Source organism: Amia ocellicauda, chromosome 5 (assembly GCF_036373705.1).
Source record: "Amia ocellicauda isolate fAmiCal2 chromosome 5, fAmiCal2.hap1, whole genome shotgun sequence".
In the NCBI taxonomy this organism is placed as follows: domain Eukaryota; kingdom Metazoa; phylum Chordata; class Actinopteri; order Amiiformes; family Amiidae; genus Amia; species Amia ocellicauda.
In genome coordinates, this window is record NC_089854.1 from 7,264,044 (window position 1) to 7,286,573 (window position 22,530).

At 41.3% G+C, this 22,530-nt stretch overlaps 1 protein-coding gene across 4 annotated transcripts in view; it reads right to left on the reverse strand.

Annotated features, from left to right (window-relative positions):
• Positions 1-22,530, reverse strand: part of scube3 (signal peptide, CUB domain, EGF-like 3) — a 95,492-nt gene that overhangs the window by 47,660 nt on the left and 25,302 nt on the right. For all 4 annotated transcript variants that reach the window (XM_066703520.1, XM_066703518.1, XM_066703519.1 and 1 more), the window contains exons 3-4: positions 21,505-21,630; positions 8,081-8,215 (exon numbers count right to left, since the gene is read on the reverse strand). In XM_066703520.1, coding sequence (XP_066559617.1) covers positions 8,081-8,215; positions 21,505-21,630 — 261 coding nt within the window. The remainder of the gene's footprint in view (positions 1-8,080; positions 8,216-21,504; positions 21,631-22,530) is intronic.

Consider the following 22,530-nt stretch of genomic DNA (forward strand, 5'->3'; position numbering starts at 1 on the left):
CGGTGGCAATGCAGCCAAAGCTACAACGTCCAAGCCACTGATGTATATATTTGTTCAAGAGGGATACAGGGTTGGAAACCTCGTCTAGACAAAGAGAGAGAGCCGAGTGCTGAGTTTTCACTCTGCTGAAGAACGGGGAGCAGTGAGAGAAAGCAGTAGGGTCCCGCAGGCCTCGTTGTGCAGTCTTTGATGCCTGACTGATGGCTAGGCTTAATGGGCCGCCCTTTGGGGAGTGGGAGAGGGAAGTGGGGGGGGCAGCTCATAGAGCATTCGCTCCACAAGCCACAGAATAGGAAAAGAGTCTAGTTATATGGTCGGGCTGCAGAGCAATGGAGCAGCCACTGTGCACTTGTAAAAACAACTCTGTGGCCACTGAAGAGCCAGACAGGCAGGCTAGGGCTTTTCCTTTTGGATGGGAGTAACAGTGAAGGGGTAAAAAATAAGATACTTGTCTGGTAGAAAAGTTTCACCTTCTGTGTTGATGAACTACTGGACTAGGTCATCCTTTTCCCTTCCACGGAGGTCTCCTTGATGACAGGAGCACCCAGTCAGAGACATGTATTCTTCAAAGCTGAACACCCGGCCTCTACATTTATCCCAGTTGAAATTTTTTTTCTGGATAAACTGAATATTAATTTTACTGCCTTATTCCCTTAGGGGAGATCTGTATTGTTTATTATTGTTGTTACATTTTTTTTTGTAACATCAAGACATTAAACATGTGCGTCATCATTTTTTAAATTCGATGACAGACAACAAATTAACTAAATCTACTTAAAACAATACACAAGTTTTGAGAAATGTGCTGTTTTTTCTCCCTGGCTACTGGAGACATTCCTTGTACCTGCATAAGTCCTGTGTCACAGTTTAACTCCGCATGACCTTGTTTTAACCTGCCACCAACATTAAGCTGTGTATATATACGTGTGTGTGTGTATATATACAGACGGGTGACAAATTAAAGGAAAAACCAACATAAAGTGTCTCAGTAAGGTGTTGGGCACCACGAGCAGCCAGAGCAGCTTCAATGCTCTTGGCACAGATTCTACGAGTCTCTGAACTCTACTGGAGGGATGAACACCATTCTTCCAAAAGATATTCCCTCATTTAGGGTTTTGATGATGGTGGTGGAGAGCGCTGTCTAACAAACGTCGGTCCAAAATCTCCCATAGGTGTTCAACTGGGTTGAGATCTGGTGACTGGGAAGGCCATAGCATATGATTCACATCATTTTCACACTCATCAGACCATTCAGTGACCCTCGTGCCCTGTGGATGGGGGCATTGTCATCCTGGAAGAGACACTCCCATCAGGATAGAAATGTTTCACCATAGGATAAAGATGATCACTCAGAATAACCTTGTAATGATTTGCAGAGACCCTTCCCTCTAGGGAGACAAATGGACCCAAACTATGCCAGGAAAATGCCCCCACAGCATAAGAGCGCCTCCAGACCTCCTTACTGTAGGGGTCCAGCAGTCAGGCCTGTACTGTTCTCTTGGTGTCCCACACATGCACTCGCCCACTTGTCCAGAACACGAGCCAGTTGAGCATCTTTGTGACTGAGGCTCCTGCCATTCCTGTTAATTGCTTAATTGTATCATGCAGTACACCTGTTTGGAGGCATCTGCATTCGTTATGTTCCTCCACTCATTTATTCAGGTTTTTACTTTAATTTGTCACCCGTCTATATATATGTGTCAGAATAAAAGGGAAAATGAAAGGAGCAAAGTATAGAAAAGACCTTGAGGAAAAGGACTATAACCAAGTTAGTCTTTGAGCATGACAATGATCTGAAGCACACAGTCAAAACTACCCTGGAGTGCCTAGAGTAGACTCACAGACTCAACAGACTCACAGCTGTAATTTCTGCCAAAGGTGCTTCAACCATGTATTAACTCAGGGGGGTGAAGACTTATCCAATTATGATATTTCAGTTTGGATTTTTTAATATATACGTATATCGTATTGTGAGTAGATTAAAAAAAAAAAACATTTAAATGCATGACACACTGAGGCATATATACATACACAAAATTACTAAGCTATTTAATAAATTATAGCCTAACCTGTATGTAATTTACAGCATCTTTAAACCTAATTGTATATATTTTAAATTCTAGAAAGGAGTGTATTTAAGTCTAGAAATTCATGAAGTAACAGGTTTATTAAAAATAAGTTAAACAAAATAAGTGGACTTTATATTACTATCTTGATCATTTTTAATTTCATCCATTGTATTTCTCATCTTATTTGAAAGAAAACAAACAAAGGAATGGTTTTGCTGAAAAGAGTATAAAGAATACTTCTAATTGGCTGCGATCTGAATACTAATCCAGTTGACAAATGTGTAAAGAAATATAGGAAACTTTTCAGATCTTAAAATCATTATATCTTGCTAATCAGGAATGTGTCAAAACAATTAATTGCTAGAACAACCAGTGAATAAACAATTACCAAAAAACTGACTGCATGAAGATCAATATATTGCTTTTTCACTTTAAGCATAAGGTAATTTTTTGACTTACTCACATTTCCCTCATCACAAGCTGTCATGCTTATCCCTCCACACATTCTTTCCTGGTGTATGTCAGAGAAGCACTGGAAAATAATACTTTTCATCATTTTTTATGATCGCTCCTTATGCAACACCTACTTGTAAGGAACTGACCATGAAGGACGCGGCCCTATGACATTACTCTGGCCTCCAATCCATTATGCACTGATTATTTCCTCTTTCCTTTGTGTGCATGATGCGCGCTGTGTGTGTGTTTGTGTGGGTGTGTGTTTGTTCCTCCGGCACTCACACTCCGGGAGCTGTATCCAGGGGGAGAGCAGCAGAAACCTCCTTTGAGAAAACCAAGGGAAACGTCTGGTGGCCAACAGCCCAAACACAGGAAGTGGTTTTCTATGACAATGTAAACATTTCCTGGAAGGTTCTGTGGAGCTGCTCAACGCGACTGACTCAAGCAGGGGGCACTGGGAGAGAGACATACTAAAAAGCAGGGGGGGGGCAAACTGCTCAAGAGCTGCCTGAAGGCGAAAGGTCATCCTGGCAATCACAGTGTAGAGGTGTACTCAACTGGAGAGACCAGGGGAAGAGTCTGTGTGTCACATCACAGCAGCTGGCTGTGCTCATGAACTGGTCACAGCTCAACACTAGGCTACACCTCACCTGAAATCCTTACTCTCCAAGTTTATTTCCATTGCATTTTTCCAGACTATATTTTACACGGCATGAGAGAATTTTAATTGGAGATCAGAGATCAATTAAACATCTTAATAACCAGTATTATTACTCTCTCTCTCTTTCTTTCTTTCTTTTTCTTTCTTTCTTTCTTTCATTCATTAATGTGTTTGTAACCTGTAACCTTTGTCTCAATGAGGTCACATACCCAGAGACTATTTTGAATTGAATATATAAGGGGATTTGAAGTTATTAAGAGTAGTCAGTTATTGTACTTCTGTGGATACATGATAATTAATTAAGGCTTCATTCACACCCAGAATTCCCTTCATACGATTTATATTACAGTACTCTAACTTGCACACAATGTGTTCACAAGCAATACAAAAATAACCAAGAAATCCCAGTGAAATGTACTTGGGTTGAGAGATTCTGGATCTCTCTGCCTAAGGGGTTAAGACAAAGATGTGCCATCTGCGCTGTGTATAATTAAATCCTATTTGGATCTAGTCATCTGCCCAGCACATTCAAAAACCATTTAGTTCAAGGTAATTTTGTTATTATTTCATTACATACCTGAACAGGGTTTGTCAGTCAATGGGAACTTAATTATACCCATGCAGTCGACTCCTCAGATTGACAAGTGCTTTGTTTGCAAACACAGAGAGTACTGACACACTGCATACAGGTGAATGACACTGCTGTGGATATGCTGCCTTCTTTGCCATGTACATTTAAAACAGACCTTGAATGAAGATAACCATTCAAATAACTGCTTTGTGTATTACTGGCCATTCTATGGATTTGCATAATTGATTCTATTGATGCTGGCCATTCTATGGATTTGATTCTATTGATACTGGCCATTCTATTGATAGTTAAAACTGCCCCGATCCCAGTCTCTATTTCGCAAAAACATTTTTTGTAGCATCTACACTTTCCTGCTGCTTTTCTGGCTGCTGCCTAGCGCTTTCAATTAACTGTTGGTTACATACTGATGGAACCCTCTCTAAGGTGATCTTGACAATATGAAGAAGTACTATTTAATATGCGGAAGAGAAGAAAAACAAAACAAGAAAGTATTTGCTCAACCCCACTAACCTCCAGACGTACTAGAACATGACTTGTTCGAAGTTAAGCACTGAGTTCTAAAATGACACCTGGATATCTTTTGACATCATGTCCTTAACTAGGGGATTGCAGGAAGCATCTTTCCCACCACAGAAACCCTGGAACGGCCTATTCCCAGAGTGCATTGCTGCACTAAGAATAAAGCCACGATGGTCTCCTTCCTGCATAGTACACTGAGCTGGAGCTAAAGCTACAGCTACTTCAACAAAGCTCATTCATCTTTGTACTTTAAAGCCAGACTTCCTTTCAACATTTTAAAATACCCACTTGATATTTGTTTTAAGTCGGGTGTCAAGACCCTGACTGAGTACGGATGTGTCTAGAATTCATGTGCTAAGTGTTTAGATTCCTCTCATGTGCACACTTGGCTTAATTCTTCATGCGTGCATTTGCTGTAATTTGGATTTAGAGAAACTGTGCTGACTTGGGGGGACTGACTTTTTCTTTTGAAAAATATTATTCAAAGAATCCTCTTGAGGATCAAATAGTAAAATACTTTTCCTGGATAAATCAACTGAAAGGCTAAAAGACACTCGAAAAAGACTGTGACAGAAAATTAATTTGGAGCTGCTGTTTACTAAGCTTCTTCTCCACTTGGCTTAGTGAACGTTATCACTGAGAAGATGACACAAACTGCTGGAATTATAATTCAACCCAAGGTGTTTATCTCACTTTTGCAAAACATGATATTCATTAAGTTTTAATGGAACCCAGAAGTAAACAAAAATATGATTTTTACATTATACATTTTGTATGCATTATCAGAGTATAGCAATGAGTTTGTGTTTTTTAATTAAAAAAAACAACTGACTGATAATTTGAATTTCACTGAAAGAGCAAGTATAAATGTTAATATCTTTTAGATTATGAGAGAGTCTTCCGTTAAGAGAAGGCCCATGACAAAGTAAACACATTACAGAAACCTGCGTCATCAGAATGTCTTTGAAAAGACCATTTTGGTTGAAGGGCACACAGTGAATTAAAGGCATCCTCTTAATCTATCACACTGCAGTTATAACAACTACAGAGCTGTGAAATTGCAGAATGCTAATTACCTGCCTCAAGCAGCACTAGCACTGCTTTCTATTACCAATTTAAACTTTCACACCCGGCCGACATTACAGCCCCCTCAGAGGTTTCCTACCCAAGTCTTCCCAAACTCGTCTCCCTTGGAGTGAAAACAACTCCAGTCAAGGATCCATGCTGATATACACGGCATATTTCTTCTATTTCAACATCATCTAAAGCACCTGTCAGTAAAGCTGGTTCCTCGTGTAACATCTATAGAACGTACCATAAAATGGCTGCCAGAAATTCAATGAAAGAGGACCAACCCTGTGTGTTTCCCCAGACAGTTTGGGAAAAGGCCCTTGTGTGATTTTGGGAACATGAGACAGCGCTCTGTGACCAGTGAACAACACGCATTCTGGAGTCTCAGCATTGCATCAACATAGCCGCCGTAGAGCAGAGCTGGCTTCATGGGTCAGCCCTCTCCTCATAATTCAACTGAGAAACCTCTTGACCCGCGCGGCATTCCTCCTGACCACCGAGCACTTTGGCTGGCCTTCTCAGAGGGTTCATTACATTACTCGGGGAAATATGCACAGCGAATAAATGAACTGTTACATTCTGCCGAGCGAAGATGTAAGCTTTCATTTTCCGAAAGGTATTCCTTTAGAACTGCCTTTTTAATCAAAACCAGACAGTGGCTGCTCTGTCATTAGGCACGGAAGCTGGCAGCCTCGGTCACTAATTGGCATATTTCTCTGCTAACAAGGGCTTCCAGCACAGAGCTTGGCAGCGCCAGGCGTTACCACAATAGCAGCTGATCGCACACTTTATTCACAGCCAAATGAATGCAAAGTCCATTAAAAAAGGTGGGCTAATGTACTTTTTATGTATGAAATAAAACGCTAAGGTTAGTGTACGTACATTGTCGGCTGGGATAGTCACAGCAGGGAGATGAACCAGACCAGACTGTCTCGGCAGGTTGAGAGAAGCTTTGAGTCTTGACAGCTTGGAAACGACTCTATAGAGATCCCCACAAAAGGCTTCCCCAGAGGCAAGCGTGTTTATACTGTAACTCTGACCAGGAGTCAATGGCAGTAATGGAAGATGAAAACACAAACCACCCAATAACAATTGTAAATACCTACTTGCCCTCTTTCTATCTCTCTATCATAAATCAATGTATAAGCATTAGGGCACTAGTACAATACACTGCAAGACTGCACATTTTGGGTATCTCTTACAATAGTTATAGTGTTAAAATGTCCTATGAAATGCACAGACAGATTTTACTTACAGATCATTTAAAGAATGTACTCCTATGATCTGTTATCCGAGACATATTTCTGAATGACAGAAACATTTGTTTTCTTTTCAAAACGTTCCTGCTAACTGGGTTACCTCGGGGAATAATAAACCAAATTCCAGACTGCAGCGAGGAAACCACAGGACGCTTTATCAAAATCATTTATCTCAGAACTTTCTTTAAAACATTTCTCCTGTAAGTGGTGGATGAATTCCTGAAATTTACGGCATGTCTGAAAGAGAGAAATCAGAAGACGTTCTTCAAAACCCTCGATTTGCTCTCTGTGCAAATAACACTGTAGTCATTAAAGACAACTCGGTTCGGTGAAATCTAGTCTGTGTCCTGACTGGCCCCTCTATTGTGTGGTATCTCCTATGAGCTCAGGTAACATATGACTGCATCCTTGTAGAATACTGTTAACATGTTCCCTCCTCACCCTTCCCTGCCGCACTTCCACTTGCACCATCCTTTCCAATCCCACGGGAATGCTCCATAAACACAATGTGCTCCAGCCCCTGGCTATAGGTTTAATAGTTCATAAATTTTTTTCAGTCCCACTGTGATTTGCATGCTACTGATGCTGTAAAAACGGCAATAAAAAATAATTTCAAGGGGGGGACTAAAAGGAAAGCCATTTAGTTTTGTCTTGAGGCATCACACAAAGGTTTCATAACGGTTGTGTTTGATAAGGTCATTAGGAATAAAAAAAATAATAAATAAACAAAAATAGTAACGGTAATAAGATGAAAAACTGAGCCCCTCTGTAAGCAGTTGCTGATTTTTACAAGTTGGATGATTATGTATACAGCAGGGGAAAAAAAACATAAATGTTTCACTGTTGATGGAAAAATAGTACGATCGAAAAAGGTCAGTTCCTCCGCCAAAGATAAAAGAGCTCAGTTCGTGCCTCAGCACTGAGCACAGGGGCACCAGTCTCGTGCCAGGGAATAGATTTCTCTCTGAAAGAGGTACCCCGGTGAAACTAGGGTTACAGTGGAAAAGTACTACCCAGAGAGGCACGCTCACTTCACAATCAGGTTTTTGCTTCCTTGGACGCAGCTAAGGTCTGATGGTACACACGTCTGACTTTCAGATGAGTCAAAAATCTATTGACTTTCAACACATTGATGAAAACACACACAAAACAGCCACAGTGGTAAATGCTTCCTTCTCATTCCTGCGCTTGTGTATACCTACGATTACATTATTATTACCTTTGGTTAAATTACAGCGGTTCTCCATAATCAAACCACCACAATACAGTGTGACCTCGCCCTCACTCTTGCCATCATTCTTTCACTATTATCTCCTTCTGTAAAGAGCCCCACCCAACTGATGCGCCAGACCGGACACTGAGGAACTTGTGGAGCTCACATGGCTATCACAGTTAACCCTTGTCCTCCTCATCCGTGTGTTGCCCTAGAGGGCGCTGTTTAATCAGGACTGACCTTTGGGCCTCTGGATGCAGGTGTGCTGGTTGTCGCTCAGGAAGAAGCCCTCTCGGCAGCGGCACTCGTAGCTCCCCATCATGTTGACGCAGATCTGCTGGCAGCCGCCGTTCCCCTCGGAGCACTCGTCCACATCTGTGACGACACAACAGCACAGTCACACACAGCGCCGCAACGAGCCACCCTGCTCCGAGCCAAGACTCCACGTGAGCAATGAATGCATGTTCATTTTCTACAACAGGCTTTCTTCAGATGCAGTCCTCAATGGGCCACCATCCAGAGATTTTATAGGTGCTCTTTAAATCATCGCCTGGGTGAGACCTGGGGAAAGAGGTCAGACTGGTTCAGTTTAGTTCGACAATCTAATTATGGGCTCTGGTGGAAAGAAAACCAGACACGTTTAGTGCCTCAATCTGAAGAACACAGTTTTACAAGCTGCACTTTTACATACATCCCATCAGCAGGTGCCTCATACAGGTGCTTCATACAATAATGATAACCTCATGTTGAGTAAATGTACACAAGATAGTCATGTTAAAATTAGATTTAAAAAATGTGCATGGGTTTGCTTTTATCCTTCTGCAGACTGATGGGTAAAGGAGCCCAGAGCTGGTAAAACCTGAAATAGATCAAAGCTTTATTTATATCGTTGCTGTTGCTTAAAAGCTGCTCTATGCTTTACTGCAAGAGACTGACACACCATAGGCATTGTGGTTATAGAACAGAAGGAATATAGTCAAATATCAATCTTCCTGAAATCCCCCTCCTTGCAAAATTATGCAATATTCTGCAGTAATATCTGCACCCATCTGAGGAGAACTTGTCAGTCCATATTCTGTCTGAGATATTTACACCATTGTTCTTAGTTTTGTACATTTTTCTTAATGCCCGTTTAATTGTACTTAAACGGAAATAATTGTTTACTGTGCCTACATTGTGTATCTTCACAGATCTGATGTGTTAACAATGGAAGACCTTTTAATGTCCACAGGGCAGACATGTGTAATGTCTCACCTGACGTGGCTGTAGGTAAGTTCAATAGGTTCCAGGGCTTCAATCATTAGGAGCTCAATAAGAAAATGCTTGCATTGCAAATTCCTTTTCTACCTTCGTAACTCAATCCACCTGCAGTGAGGCCGATCTCGATCCGTAGTGTTGACGAGCTTCTTTCAACTCGGAGATTAAAGGAGCTGGAGCTTTAATGGTCACCCTCATTAAGAAAAGCACGTACAGTGACGGTGGAAACTGTCACACAGCTATTTTGAGTCAGACACAATTGCTTCACAGTTTTAAGAATAACATTTTTAGTGATAAAAAAGGGATGTTGTCCAAAATGACTAGTGTCACTTGTGTCATTATTCCCACTCGTGATTCATTGCATGTTGATTGCAGTGCATTGTACATATCATAGATATTAAATTTTCCGTTTCATTAACATCTTAATTATCACAACAATTTCTGGTACAGCAATCCAGTCCCATTACAAATAAACATTTTGCTTGATCTTGTAATCAATGGCTTTGAATATACTGTTCCATAACAAACTGCTGAAAACAATACAGTGAAGACTGCAGTTTATGTAATAACGTGCATACACAGAAACAGGCAACGCATACACACACAACAAGCTTGGTTATAATAGTCTTGGGTTTTAATTGTCCCTCACACCCTGTATAGATTAAGTTAATCTTGATAAATCACATGTTAAACAATAAAAGCTTGTTCTCTTTGTTGTTGCTGTTGTTGTTGTTTTTACTAATGCCCAGCTTTGTTTGTTTGTTTGCTTTTTATTATTAAAATAAATTGCTGGTATCCACAATAGTCTTGGAGGCGCTGCATGCAAGATGACATCATGAACAGTCTGCTCTGAGTCACTGATCTAAGGCCAGCACCTCTTGGCCTCCTCAACCTCCCACTCACGATGGCTGGGGCAATGGGGCAATTGGGCAATTTCGGACAGATTCCCCAAAGACTTTTTCCTCTTCCTCTTTTGAGGAGGCTCAGTATACTACTATATAAGTAAATATATATATATGCCACATGCCAGTATTGGTTAAGATGTCTCCGCAAACAGTGCAATAAACATAAAACTAAATAACTGAAAAGCATTCCTATTGGATCGAGAATCAAAGGACGAGGGCAAACACAGATGTACCGCTGTTTTTTTTCCCACTTTAAAAGCAGTCTCCTTCTGCAAGTCACTATGATGTGGTGTGGTGCAGAATATTTCTTATAAATGGTTGTGCAATTTATTTCCTTTAGAAAACTTCACATGACTGCAACCCTGGCCCTAACAAGGAAAACAATACAATTCCTATTCCCAAGCACCGATACAGAATAATGGCGTATGGTGAGGATTATTGTAATTGTAACGGATCAAGAATGTATTTCGTTAGCTCTGAATGAATTTGCAAAAAGAGAACGAGGCTACGAAATTGATCAAGAAATCTTTTGTTCCAGTGCCCTGGCTCTGCAGTAACATATAGCGGTCTCTCATTAGGCCGACTGCTCTACCTGGGTACCTGTCACACTTACCATCCCTAATGAAACTTGCATGTCTACCTCGGCTGCCCTGTCTTTGAACAGTAAACACTTTCATGTGGCTTGCTTTCATATTTTAATAACTTCCTAATTTGGGCCCTGTGTGACTGAAGAATTAATGGATGTCACAGCCCAAGGAAATCTATGGGGATTCTCTTCTATTTCATCTTGAGCCAGCTTAATGCTCTCAATTGTTCAGAGCACAAACAAAATGCAGCCCTTTATAGTGGCTCCCACTGTCTTCAGCTTCCTACAGCTTCTACTTGGCAAATAAAGTCAGATAAACTTCATACAGTCCATTGTGCAATTATGTCCCCTGCAGTGGGTATGAAATATTACTGGATTACTCAGTTGCTGTTTGATTAATAAGCCAATTCTTGTCCTTGATGTAACAACTGATCTTTGGGGAATATGTTGTAACACAGTATTGTTATTGCTTCCACATATAAATACTTGTGAGTAAAGACAATCAAAACATGTATTCCTTTTTTTCCCTCGCCGCCCGGGAGATCAGTTTTCCCCATGAAAGAAGATCTTTTCTACTTATTAAAGAGGTCATATTGGTATTTAAATCAAGCAATCCAATAAACGTTGTAGTTGCAATAAAAAGTCAAGCTCGGTTTCAGACTAGGCTCCCGACCCTGCACGGACATATTGATTGTGTGACAATCCTCAGCTGCTGACTGCATCAGGACTCTTTTGCCTAGTAATTGATGTGGTTATGTGGTAAAATGTCTTGTAGTACTGTAGTGTTTTGTGTCATCTCTCCCGTGAACGACGATGCTGGGCATTGCTCTTGTAATGAACCCCGGTGTCTTGTGGTCCTCTGGGGACACACACGCCTGCCCTCGGAACCCTATACTTCTGCTGGGTTCGCTGCATTAATAAGCCGCTGTGTACACAACGATTTTTTAATAAACCGTCATGCGAAACTAATTTTCTGTCTGTTTGTCCAGTGCAGGAAGGCCACGGGATTGGGTTTCCTTTCTGGAGATTCTCAGCCCAATGGAATTAAAAATTAGAGCGGGAAGAACATTTTTACTAATAACCCCCTGCCTGCCCCTGCCATCGTAGTCCACCCACCACCTCTGTCACACACATACACACACACACACACAGAGACACACCATATGAGAGGGAAACAGCAAGGCTATGCCAAGTAAAACTCAGAGCAGAGGAGAATGTCAACTCATGCATTTCTAACCAGGTCAGTGGAAAAGTGACCCTCAACACAACACCCCCACCCCCTTTTCTCTAACAAACACACACACACACACACACACACACAGGGGCCAGTTTCAGGGGGCAAACTTATGAATGAAGTTGAGACCTGTTTAGTTTCCATTAAAGGCATTAAAAAAGTCAGTAGAAGCTTGGCATGGCAAAGTTTTTCTCATATTTGACTGGATAAAGAGTGACTTGACTGTAAACTCTACATTAAAACACAAAGGCTTATGTCTTCCTCTTATCTGACCTGGATAGCTGCTGCATCTTTATATAAGATGCAGAGTCATAAACAAAAAACAAGGTGTGGCTTCCTGTATATCCAAGTCAATTACATTTGTAGTTGATATGATGCTCTTTGCGAAGCGATCGCCACAGAGACAGAGAAAGGTATAAACCAAACAGGAAGGGTGTCAGCAGTACAAAGACTGAGGATTGCTGCAAAACGACTGCTCAATAGAGTCTAGCGAAGAGACATGAGATGACACCATTAGGCACAGAGGAGAGAAAAACAGAAACGCCAATTTTGCTGTTGCACATGCCCCTGGTCGGTGTAAGGTTCTGCTCATTTTAATATGGCCAGACTGTGTATCAATTGACCTCCCCTCCACCCCCTTCTGCACACACACTCGGCCTGTTGGGATCCCACGGGAACGCTCCACAAACACGATGTGCTCCAGGCGCTGCATCAATGCGGGTTTCATTTCCCGATTCCTTCATCCCTCAGAACGAGGCGTCGCCTGTCAGGGGATCTATCCTGTTCAAATATCTTCAATAATTGCCTGTGTTGTGTGCTGGGCAAGGCCAGCGTCCAAAGCAAATATTTCCAAACGGAAAAGGATTTTGGCACGGTTGAAGAAGTACCCGTGTTATTTGGACCTAAAAAAGGTACTTTATTTTTTCCCCCATCTGTCGAGAGGAAAGAAATAAATAAAAAAAGCTTAATTAAGTTAAAAAGCCACATTGGCTCTGAAAAACGAGACAGACCTTTTCCTCCATGTTCCCTTGAAAAAAAAGAGGAAAAAAATAAATTTACACAGAGAGAGATTAAGAGATTGCTTCTATTTGTGCAGGCAATGTCCGCTGGTTTCTCAGATAGCCTCACTGTATATATAACATTTGGCCTCGCACTGAGATCAAGAGATGTGTAAACATAGTGGTTATGTTACAGAGCATACTCTCTGTGGTTTTCACTTAGACACTTTTATTCAGGGGGGTTAGTTGTTTCTATAGCTGTTTGCCTTGTTACTAACTCTGCCGTCTTAACCCCCAAACGGTTCTGTTGAGGACCGGCTACCCTGGTCCGACAGCTCTCAGAACGAATATGGTGAGTGAGAGAGCGAGTCACTGTGAACGAGGAGAGCTGAGGAGGCAGCCAGCACCATGTTTGTTTGCTTGTTTGCTTGTTTGCTTGTTTGCACTTTCCATTTCCTAAATTTCTGAACACGTTTTTAATAGGTAAGTAAATAAATATAAACACACTCAGAGAGATCCAAGGAAGCAGGTAATCACAAATGACAACAGTGCATACACAACTTATCCTGTGCTTCAACTCGCACTAGGGAAAAAAAATATATATTTATATTTGTATAGGATTACACATTTTTCTGTTTTTCACATAACAAATAACTAAAATCAGTTGCTTTGGGGGAAAAAATTATTGGAGCTCAGTAAAACAGCACTTTATATTCAACAGCCTTCCGGCTGTTTATCTCATAAACCCCAGGGCTGATTTGGGACAAAGCCGATATTAAATTATACACATATTTTATCATTTTTAAATGTCTATGCTAAGAGTGTCTTCTCCTATCAACCAAACAAAAGGTCGGGCAGGAATGTGTTGCTGATTTCGATGGGGTCACCTTCAGCGCTAAGCATCTTTTAGAAGGACGAATGAAAACTGCTGGATCTCTTTTTGAAGACTGATTCATTAAAATAAGGTTACACAAGTAGAAGGTGCTAATGGCTTAGATGAACCTCAGGACAGGGTGTTAATTAAGATGCGTATGAAACAAGTCAGTTCTTCCCAATGGTTCAGATGGTGTCTGGAAAAAATCCATCATAAATGTGACTTATTTATAATTCAGAGTTCTAAATCTACAGGGGAAAAACATTCAGCTGCTGATACAAATCTCATCAAATCTGCCTGTGTGTTTTATGTCCATTTCTCTCTCTCTGTCTGTCTCTCTCTTTCTCTCTCTCTCTCATCTGTGAGTGCTTAATGAGACCCTCAGCTCCTCAGACCCCAGTTTAATTGACTTCAGGTTGGGAGTTTCAGGCAAACAATCACCTGCCAATTCCTCCTCTGATGTGTGTTTGGCTCCGAGCTAAACTTTGTGTAAACCAAACCTGCACTGTTTGTGTCAAAACACAATTAAGCTAGAGTAAACTGATCCCAGCCAAGGATGTCTCTGGGGCGATCTTACACCTCCTCAGAGGTAGCAATGCAGGAAACTAACTAACGATTTACCAGGGCTGAACATTTTACTGAAGAGCAATTTGTCAATAAATGCAAAATGGTCACCAACACAACTCTAATTAAGGAGGTATTTTTTTAATGGCATTTGTTTGCTTCATTAAAACATTCCTTTCATTTGTTTTCAAAATTAATTTGTTCATTTTGTATATCACTATATCAAGCAAATCAACTGCATGAAATAGTTAATAAAAATGTTCTGTTACAAAATACACTGTAAATCGTATTTGACTTCCATTTTGTTTGATGAATATGTTTGCACCCACATATTTCTCTGTCCAGCTGTTCTCTTTTTCCATAAAAAGAAAACAGAAGCATCTCTCTCCAGTTTAGATATTATTTAAAGTCACCTCAAATATCAAATATGCAGTGAATAGGATACATAAAATCACACTTCTGGTATTTATCTGTCCATTCTGCCTGTCAATTTCTGTATTCTGTGGTCATCGGCCTCATCCATTTCGACTACAATGGCTTTACTCAAGGATTCAACGTCCCTCATTTGGACAAAAAAACAACAACAAACAAACAAACAGAACAATCACAACAGCAATTACTGTCCTGTGCAGAAGTGCAGAAGGAATTGGGAGAGATACACTCTAAATCTGAGGCCACTAAGTAACAAGGTCTCTTTCTCACAGCACAAATTAAATGCTGCAGTTTCGGTCGGTACGCAATGTCAGAAACACGAGTTGCTATTGTAATATTAGAGCTACAAGTGAAAACCACACTCTTCTGGTGATCGGCAGTATTTTGCCTGCGTCTGTGAATTACACTACAAGTGTGTTCTTGCTTCCTTGCACTTCAATGGAGTGGAACGGGCATGTTTTCAAGGTGTGAAAAGAGAGCTGGGCTCTGTATTAAATCACCCAGGACTTCTACACTGGGGTCTTTGATTTCATAGCAGCCAAAAAACCTTAAAAAAGTATTTCTCGATTAACATGCTCAATAAAGACATTGTTTAGCTGTCTATTTATCATCACAGAAAGAAGCATCACTCTACTCCACAGTGCCCTGAACTCAATATGAAAATCAGGTTCTGCTGCCAGGGGTATAACAGAGATTAGCATAAAGATGAAACCTAAAGGTTCATGTTATTATATTTTTATATTTGACTACCTGCCTACATGTATTTGACTAGCACCTCTTTTACCTTGTAAAGAAATATAAATATCTCCCCTCAGGTAAGTGACAGCTTTCATGAAATACAAAAATGTCACTCATTTCTGAAAAAAAAAAAAAAAACATGGGGGAGGGGCAGTTTCACACAGAAGACTTGCTACATAAAAGTGAGCAGTGTTGTGCTGTTGCCATGAACCACCCCATACTGTAGTGGATCACACCAGACATCATGTGCGGTGCTGAGGTTTGGTTTTTGGGAAGGGCACCGTTACAGGGTGCATGGTGATAGTCAGCACAAGAGCGTACAGCCAGCTTTGACAGAATTGTATGATGGATGCCTGCACATCTACTAACGTGGTTACCACCCATGTCACCATGCAGGGAATGTAAAACAGATCCAATGTGCTCAAGAGACCCGATAAAATCCAGTTACCAAAATCTTTTCTGGCACTAACAAACAATGCACCCCTCCGGTTATTTCTAAAAATTATTGTCAAAGTCAAAGATAACCACCATAATTTATTTAAAAAGCTTTGCATTTTGCAGGAATGTTACATTGAGTATTACTACTGTAATAAATAAATACAACATAATTAAGACTAAACAAGAAAAGAAGCCTACCTAGCTGTAAAAAGTTAAATGCTGAATTGGAGAAAAACTGTAAACTGGGGCTAGAACTGCAGAATTGAAACTTCCCCCCGAGGTGTCAGTCAGATTCACAGCGCACTGCTCACGTCTCTAATGACTGTAATTAGCCTCGACATTAGCCCATCTACAGGAGACCTGTCAGGCTCTCGCATGACGTATGGAAGGGTACTCATTAACAATGGCTTCCTAATTACATCTCATGTCTAATTACTGCACGCTGTCGCCCCAGAACAAAGAGTTCCACTTACTAGCCATTAGGACTACAGCAGGCCCAACGCGCACAAGGCACAACTCTAATATGAAACAATTAAAAGTATTGGAAATTACAGCCGTTGTTGCCTGTAAGTGTCAGACTGGACGATCAAAGAGCAAGTTGCAAGCTATTGGTGATAACACAAGGATTATCAAATATAATGGAGCTCATTTACTTCTCAATCTGAACATACTGATGTTTGCATTTTTATTTGATCGTGTCCCTAGGGACTGACAAACTAGAGTCAGAGGTATGAGAGACACTAGTGTGCTTTAGTGTGGGTTGTAGTCATTCTTCAAAATAGCAGGCAGTCCATATTTTTAATATGACACCTTCTGAAACGATTCGATCTCTAAATTAACAGATTAATCTTTGATGATAATTTGATGATAATGCACCATAACAAGGCTGGCTCTTACCATCATTGTTTGTTACAATTTATTTTAGATTTTAAATCCTGTCTTGCATTACAGAAGTCTATGATGCTTTATACTCAATAACATGTACTAAATAGATACAGAATACTCTTCTATTTATAAAGAAAAAATTCAGACAAATTACAACAACAAATGCATGAGAATTCAGATTGATGTAGTGGTTTTTACAACACCTGCTTGTAAAAATATTTAGCTCTACAGAAAAACAGAAGATGAGGCCGAAACTGCCAGTGGTTTGGCCAATGACAGACTGTGAGCTCAATTAGTTAAGCCCAAATTGGCTACCAATAGGGCATATCTGATTACACTCCAATGTGACTAATGTGTGCAAGTCTTCAGTGGCTTAAGCCTCCAGGAAGCTGGCATAGGATGTCAAACAAAACTGTGGTGGTTAAAAAAGCTACTAATTATATCTATTAACATTTTGGCTTTAAACAAAAGAGTTTGTCTATTGTTGTTTTTAATTCAGCCTTTTTAAAATTCAACTTTTTTTTTCCTATGTAAACCTTAAAGCCAACAACAGCTGGGTTCCCAAGTTCACAGAAATAGACATAAATACATAGAGGCAAGAGCCCCAGATGCAACCACAGCACCAATGTTGGAAAACCTTTCTAGTTTCTCTGACCTATAAAAGACATATTTGTTGTTAACTGATCCATTATTTACTGATACAGATATTGTCTATTTGAGTAAGAAAGTGGGAGACAGATCAAAAGATTAAAGACAAAAGCAGAAGAAAGAAAAAAGATATGAAGAAAAACACAAAGTAAAACAGACATAAAATCCTGCTCCTGTAAACACCCTGCCACCCTATGCTTCGGTGCTTTGTTAACTCGGGTTCTGACACAACAAGAGTAGAAAACGAGAAGATACAGCAGAGAGAACTGTACAATCAACTGCACTCATTTAAGGAATTTAAGGAAATTAAGTGCTAATGCCCTGGGAACCTTCCACACCACAGAACGATTCAAAGATTTTAGATTAAGTATGACAGAGACAGTGCTAGACAGTGCAGTTATGACAGGACAGGACATTAACACTAACAGGGTAGCAAAGAAGAGGGGGTTTGCAAATGTTATAACTTAGAGACCAGAGAACATAGCCAGTGAAGTACAAATACAAGCATCTGGGGCACAAACCAACCATACACACCCAAGAACAGGTATTGTAATGAACAAGAGAGGCTGGCAACTGAATACAGTACAGCATAAGCCTCTTGGGACCCAGCATATTAGAAGTACCACACCAAAAAAGACGTCATGTTGCCTATAGAAGACCATTCTAGAGTAACAGAAATTGTTGTTTACCAGATTATTAAACCTGATAGCACTGTGAATCATTGCCAGACTATTGTGTAGTTCAAACCAGGACACTTTGAAAGAGAGTAACTGATAGACAACCTAGCAAGACTGATACAGAACTAAGTTACATCCATGGTGGGTCTGGGGAAGGTTCTCTATTGTCCCTTTGCAATTCCACAAGTATGGGTTGTGTCATAAAAAATAATCTGTTTCTTTCTTTCTCATTGCAAAATACATACTGTAAGGAGAAACATCAGGCCAGTCCCCCGAGGATCCTTGGGTGTGGGGTGTAAACACACTCACAGCTGGCAGGGCCGATTAAATATGGCCCTCTCTGCCATTTGCACTGCAGTTCACCTGCTAATCTTATGGGGAGCCATTGCAAGAGGATAAATGAGGACACACACAAACACAATGGCAAAGAAAATAAAATAAATATATAAATAAACAAAATAGGAGCACAGACAGACTACGGTGAGTTGATCCAGTGAAGTGCGTAAAGACTACTGAGGCCCACATTGCCAGACCATCAATTACACACCTGCATGCTAGGCTGAAGCATATCCGCGGCGCAACAAATGATCCGTGCAGATTAAAGTGCCTGTTGCTAAATGGCTCAGAAAATGACCCTGTGTGCATCTGTGTGTGTCTGAGCTCACTAACTGGAGAGAACCGACTAAATGGAGAGAAGCCGGGCGAAGGCAGTACAGTGGAGAGCGAGGAACAGCCACACACACAAACAAACACAGTGCAAAAGTATCTCAGAGTCCTGCGACATCAGAAAGTAATGCCATACTACTCATAGTAGTTTGTTTAGTTCTTTGTGAAGTCATTTCCTGTGCCTTTACAAACAATCAGTAGCCAAAATGAGAAACATGACACGTTGACAGCACTTCCACAGCCCAATGACCTAGGCCTGTTCTCAGGTAAGATACTCCTGCTCTAGCAGTGCAGTCTGCAATGTTGCCCCGGACAGGCTGCTGCCTGCCTGTTAATTATTTCCTCCCTAGAAAGCTCAATATGGTTCAGATCAGCAGATCTCCTTGGCTAATCCATCCTCTTGATTGCTTCTTGTTCCAGATAAGACGGTCCCTGCTTGACGAAGACGGGCCCTTTTATCATCCAGCAAATTAATTTCTCTCCGACTGTACCAGCATAAGTGCTCTGGCACTATCAGATTAAGGATCTCATCTCGGTGCCCAACAGCAGTGAGGGCACCGTCATGGAAGGCATGGAGGTTTGTCCTTTTACCATACGCTGATTCGAGCCCACGCCACAACAGACCCTCTCTCCGTGTCTATCGCGTTCAGCAACATGACACAGCAAGACGCGTTCATCTCCGGAGCCTTGCCCACTCATCACAATCAGGACAGGATCTTGGCTCATCAGGGAAGAGGAATGGCGTGCAATCGTTGCAGTTCACATGATGTAGGTATCAGGCATTTCTGGACCTTAATTCACATTAACATTAGAAAAAACTTGCTGTGCAGAATTTCAACCTTGTTATGTTTTGAAGGTCGTCTCTCAATGGGGATCTTTAGAGCAAAGTTCACAGTTTATTTTAATACAGCACTCTTCCATGGGCGTCATGACTGGCCGGATTCATCAGATACTGGTGACCCCACTTAAGGACACAGTTAACAATTAAACAATTATTAGTTTAATTCTGAAATCATTTTATATCAATAAATATTAAATCATGGAATATTTAAATGTCGTTGAGTCGTTTTACACACCCAGGTACCCCTGTTCATGCCCTCAAACATTACCCTATTCATGTGTTTCTAAGACATCACACCTACAGCAAAAAATAATCCCAGCATTCATCCTCTGAATTACGTAACAAAACATACGCATTGTGTGCTGGCAGGTGAAATGGACGACCGTGCACCTGGATCAGTTACAGTTGAAACCTTTGAAAAGAATAACAAAATAATACTTGAAGCATTTAATATTCCCCAATTTCTTGTTTGGTTTTTGATGATTTTCTAAGCACTACTAGGAGATATTTAAATCCAACAGGAGAGTGGGCTGGGTATTGTTAAGTGCTGTTAATTAAACTATATTCAAAAAAAAAAAACTTGAAGTGAAAGATTTATGAACTACTGGAGGCGGTGAAGCTTGAAGTCTGACATCTATCAAAGCTGCACAAACACGGAGCTCCGCGGCACGACAGAGCCGGGGAAACTCCCAGAGAGGGAGCCCTTCCAGATGCTCGGCAGTGCAAGTCCACACAGGGCCCTGCTGGGGTGTTGGCACCGCGCTCGCCAAACACCCAGGGCCCTGTCAACACACACCGTCTGCCTGGTGCTGAGGACTGAGAGAGAGATTGGGGTGCAGTAGGTCATAACCTGGATTGGTGTGCTACAGTGAACAGGGCGAAAGAAGCGGGCATATGAGGCCCCGTGGGATATATTTGGCCTAGTGGTGGGACATGAGGATGTGGAAGCGGGACAGTATAGTTTACTGTTATGGTTTGGATCGAGGGATTGGTAAGGGGAAGTCTCACAGTTCACAGTGGGGGATTGGGAGGTTCGTGTTGTGGGCTGACGGTGTGAGCTTAAGGATGGCGTTAAATTCTAGTGATCGTAACTGAGGGACCACGAGGGAGGCAGGTCGGACACGAGGAGCGCAGGGCTGGGAAAGAGCCTTAGTGCCTGTGTGCCCTGAAGACTTCGGCTGAGGGACAGAACACCAGGCTGTGCTCGGGAGTGATTACAGGGGAGGAAGTGTGTGAAAAGCTGTAACACAGGGGGATATCGGCATTTATCTCACAACTGTTTGTCTCTAATTAAAGACAGCGGAAGTTAGTCACTAAAACAGAAACTGAGTCATTTTTAATAATTTACCACTACATGTACATCAAAGCTGTTCTCTCCTAAATGTAATCTAAATCAACTGTGAACGAAACTTGGGAAAACCCTAGATTGAAGCAAATGTTCCCCGCTTTTGTAAATTTTAATGCATGTTTCACAATCTGATCAAAACTACACACTAGTGGAACGTTAAACCTTGGAAAAATATGGTGCATTGACAGCTGGTGCAGTATGAAGGGCAGACTCTTCATAAATTGACAGAGTTGTATAACTCTTTTTAGAAAAAAGAGGTGGGAATACACTACGAATTTACGTGCTAATAACTACCAGGAACAGTCTGATGGGAATGTGCTGTAGTGGCCCATTTATTCAGGGAAATTCAATAAAACTATTCCAGATAATGCCACAGATCGACAAATAGCTATAAAGTTTGTTATTAAAATCTCCTTATGCTTATCCGATTAATTGAATGGCAAGCTCTTAACCATAGTCAACTGCTGTGCCTTGGCCAACACACCACCAAGCGAGTATAGGCCTTTGTTCCTCTAAGCTCCTCTCCCACTCCAGTAGTTTGGGGTGGGGGTCTCCCTGCCCGAGTCCACTCACCCAGACAGTTGTGTCCGTCGTGCGCCAGCCGGAAGCCATCGTAGCAGGTGCATCTGTAGTTCCCCGGGATGTTGATGCACTCGTGCACACAGCCGCCGTTGTAATCAGTCTCGCATTCGTCGATGTCTGAGATGAGAGGAGAGAACACAAAGAAAATTATATGTAACAAAGTAAATTATAATGCTGTGCAACATCACATATCCAGCCCACAGGGATATAGGCGAATAGGTGAGAAATCAGATACATGGACATCTCTAGTCAAAGGAGGTTTGCACAAATTGGTTACTTGACCAAAAAGAAAAAAAATTAAGAACTGATTTCATCCCTTGAAAATTATTTACTTTAAAAACAAGCGGATGTAAAGGAACAGCTTCAGAGCTTATGTTACAAATGATGACTTCCTAACTCCTTAATGGTTTTTCATTTTACATTCAGTTGAATTAAAAGGGACCATAATGCAGTGCGGTTATGTATAATGGATCTGCACAAAGTCATGCAAGGGCCTACATCGAACATTTGCAAGAATGGGTGGATTTATTGTTAACCCACAAAGATAGGGCTGGAGTGGATTTACCTATCGTATATGACTAGAAATATTACAAAGGGGAAGGGGGGAAAAAGTGAAAGGGAGAGCGGATAAAGAAAAGGAAACTGGGGAGACAGGAGGAGAAAACAAAAAACATCAGAAGGGAAAGGAGAAATAAGACAGGGGGGTAATGGGAAATAGGGAACAGGCTAAATTAAAAACAGGAGAAAGAAAGATAGGGAAAGGTGGAGAGAGAGAGAGAGAGAGAGAGAGAGAGAGAGAGAAAGCTGCTTGGAGAAACAAGGCTGCAGCTGAAACAACAAGCGGGCGAGTGGCTGGTTGACGGCAGTGGGATTGATGAAGTGCAGGCAGGAGATGCAGGCAGTCCCCACTCATTTACTGGCCAATTTACAGCAAATTAGCCGGTCGGCCCGCCTTTGTTGTTGTGGGGGCATTGCTGCAGAGGTGAGGGCTGCTTAATTTAACCTGACAGCACGGGG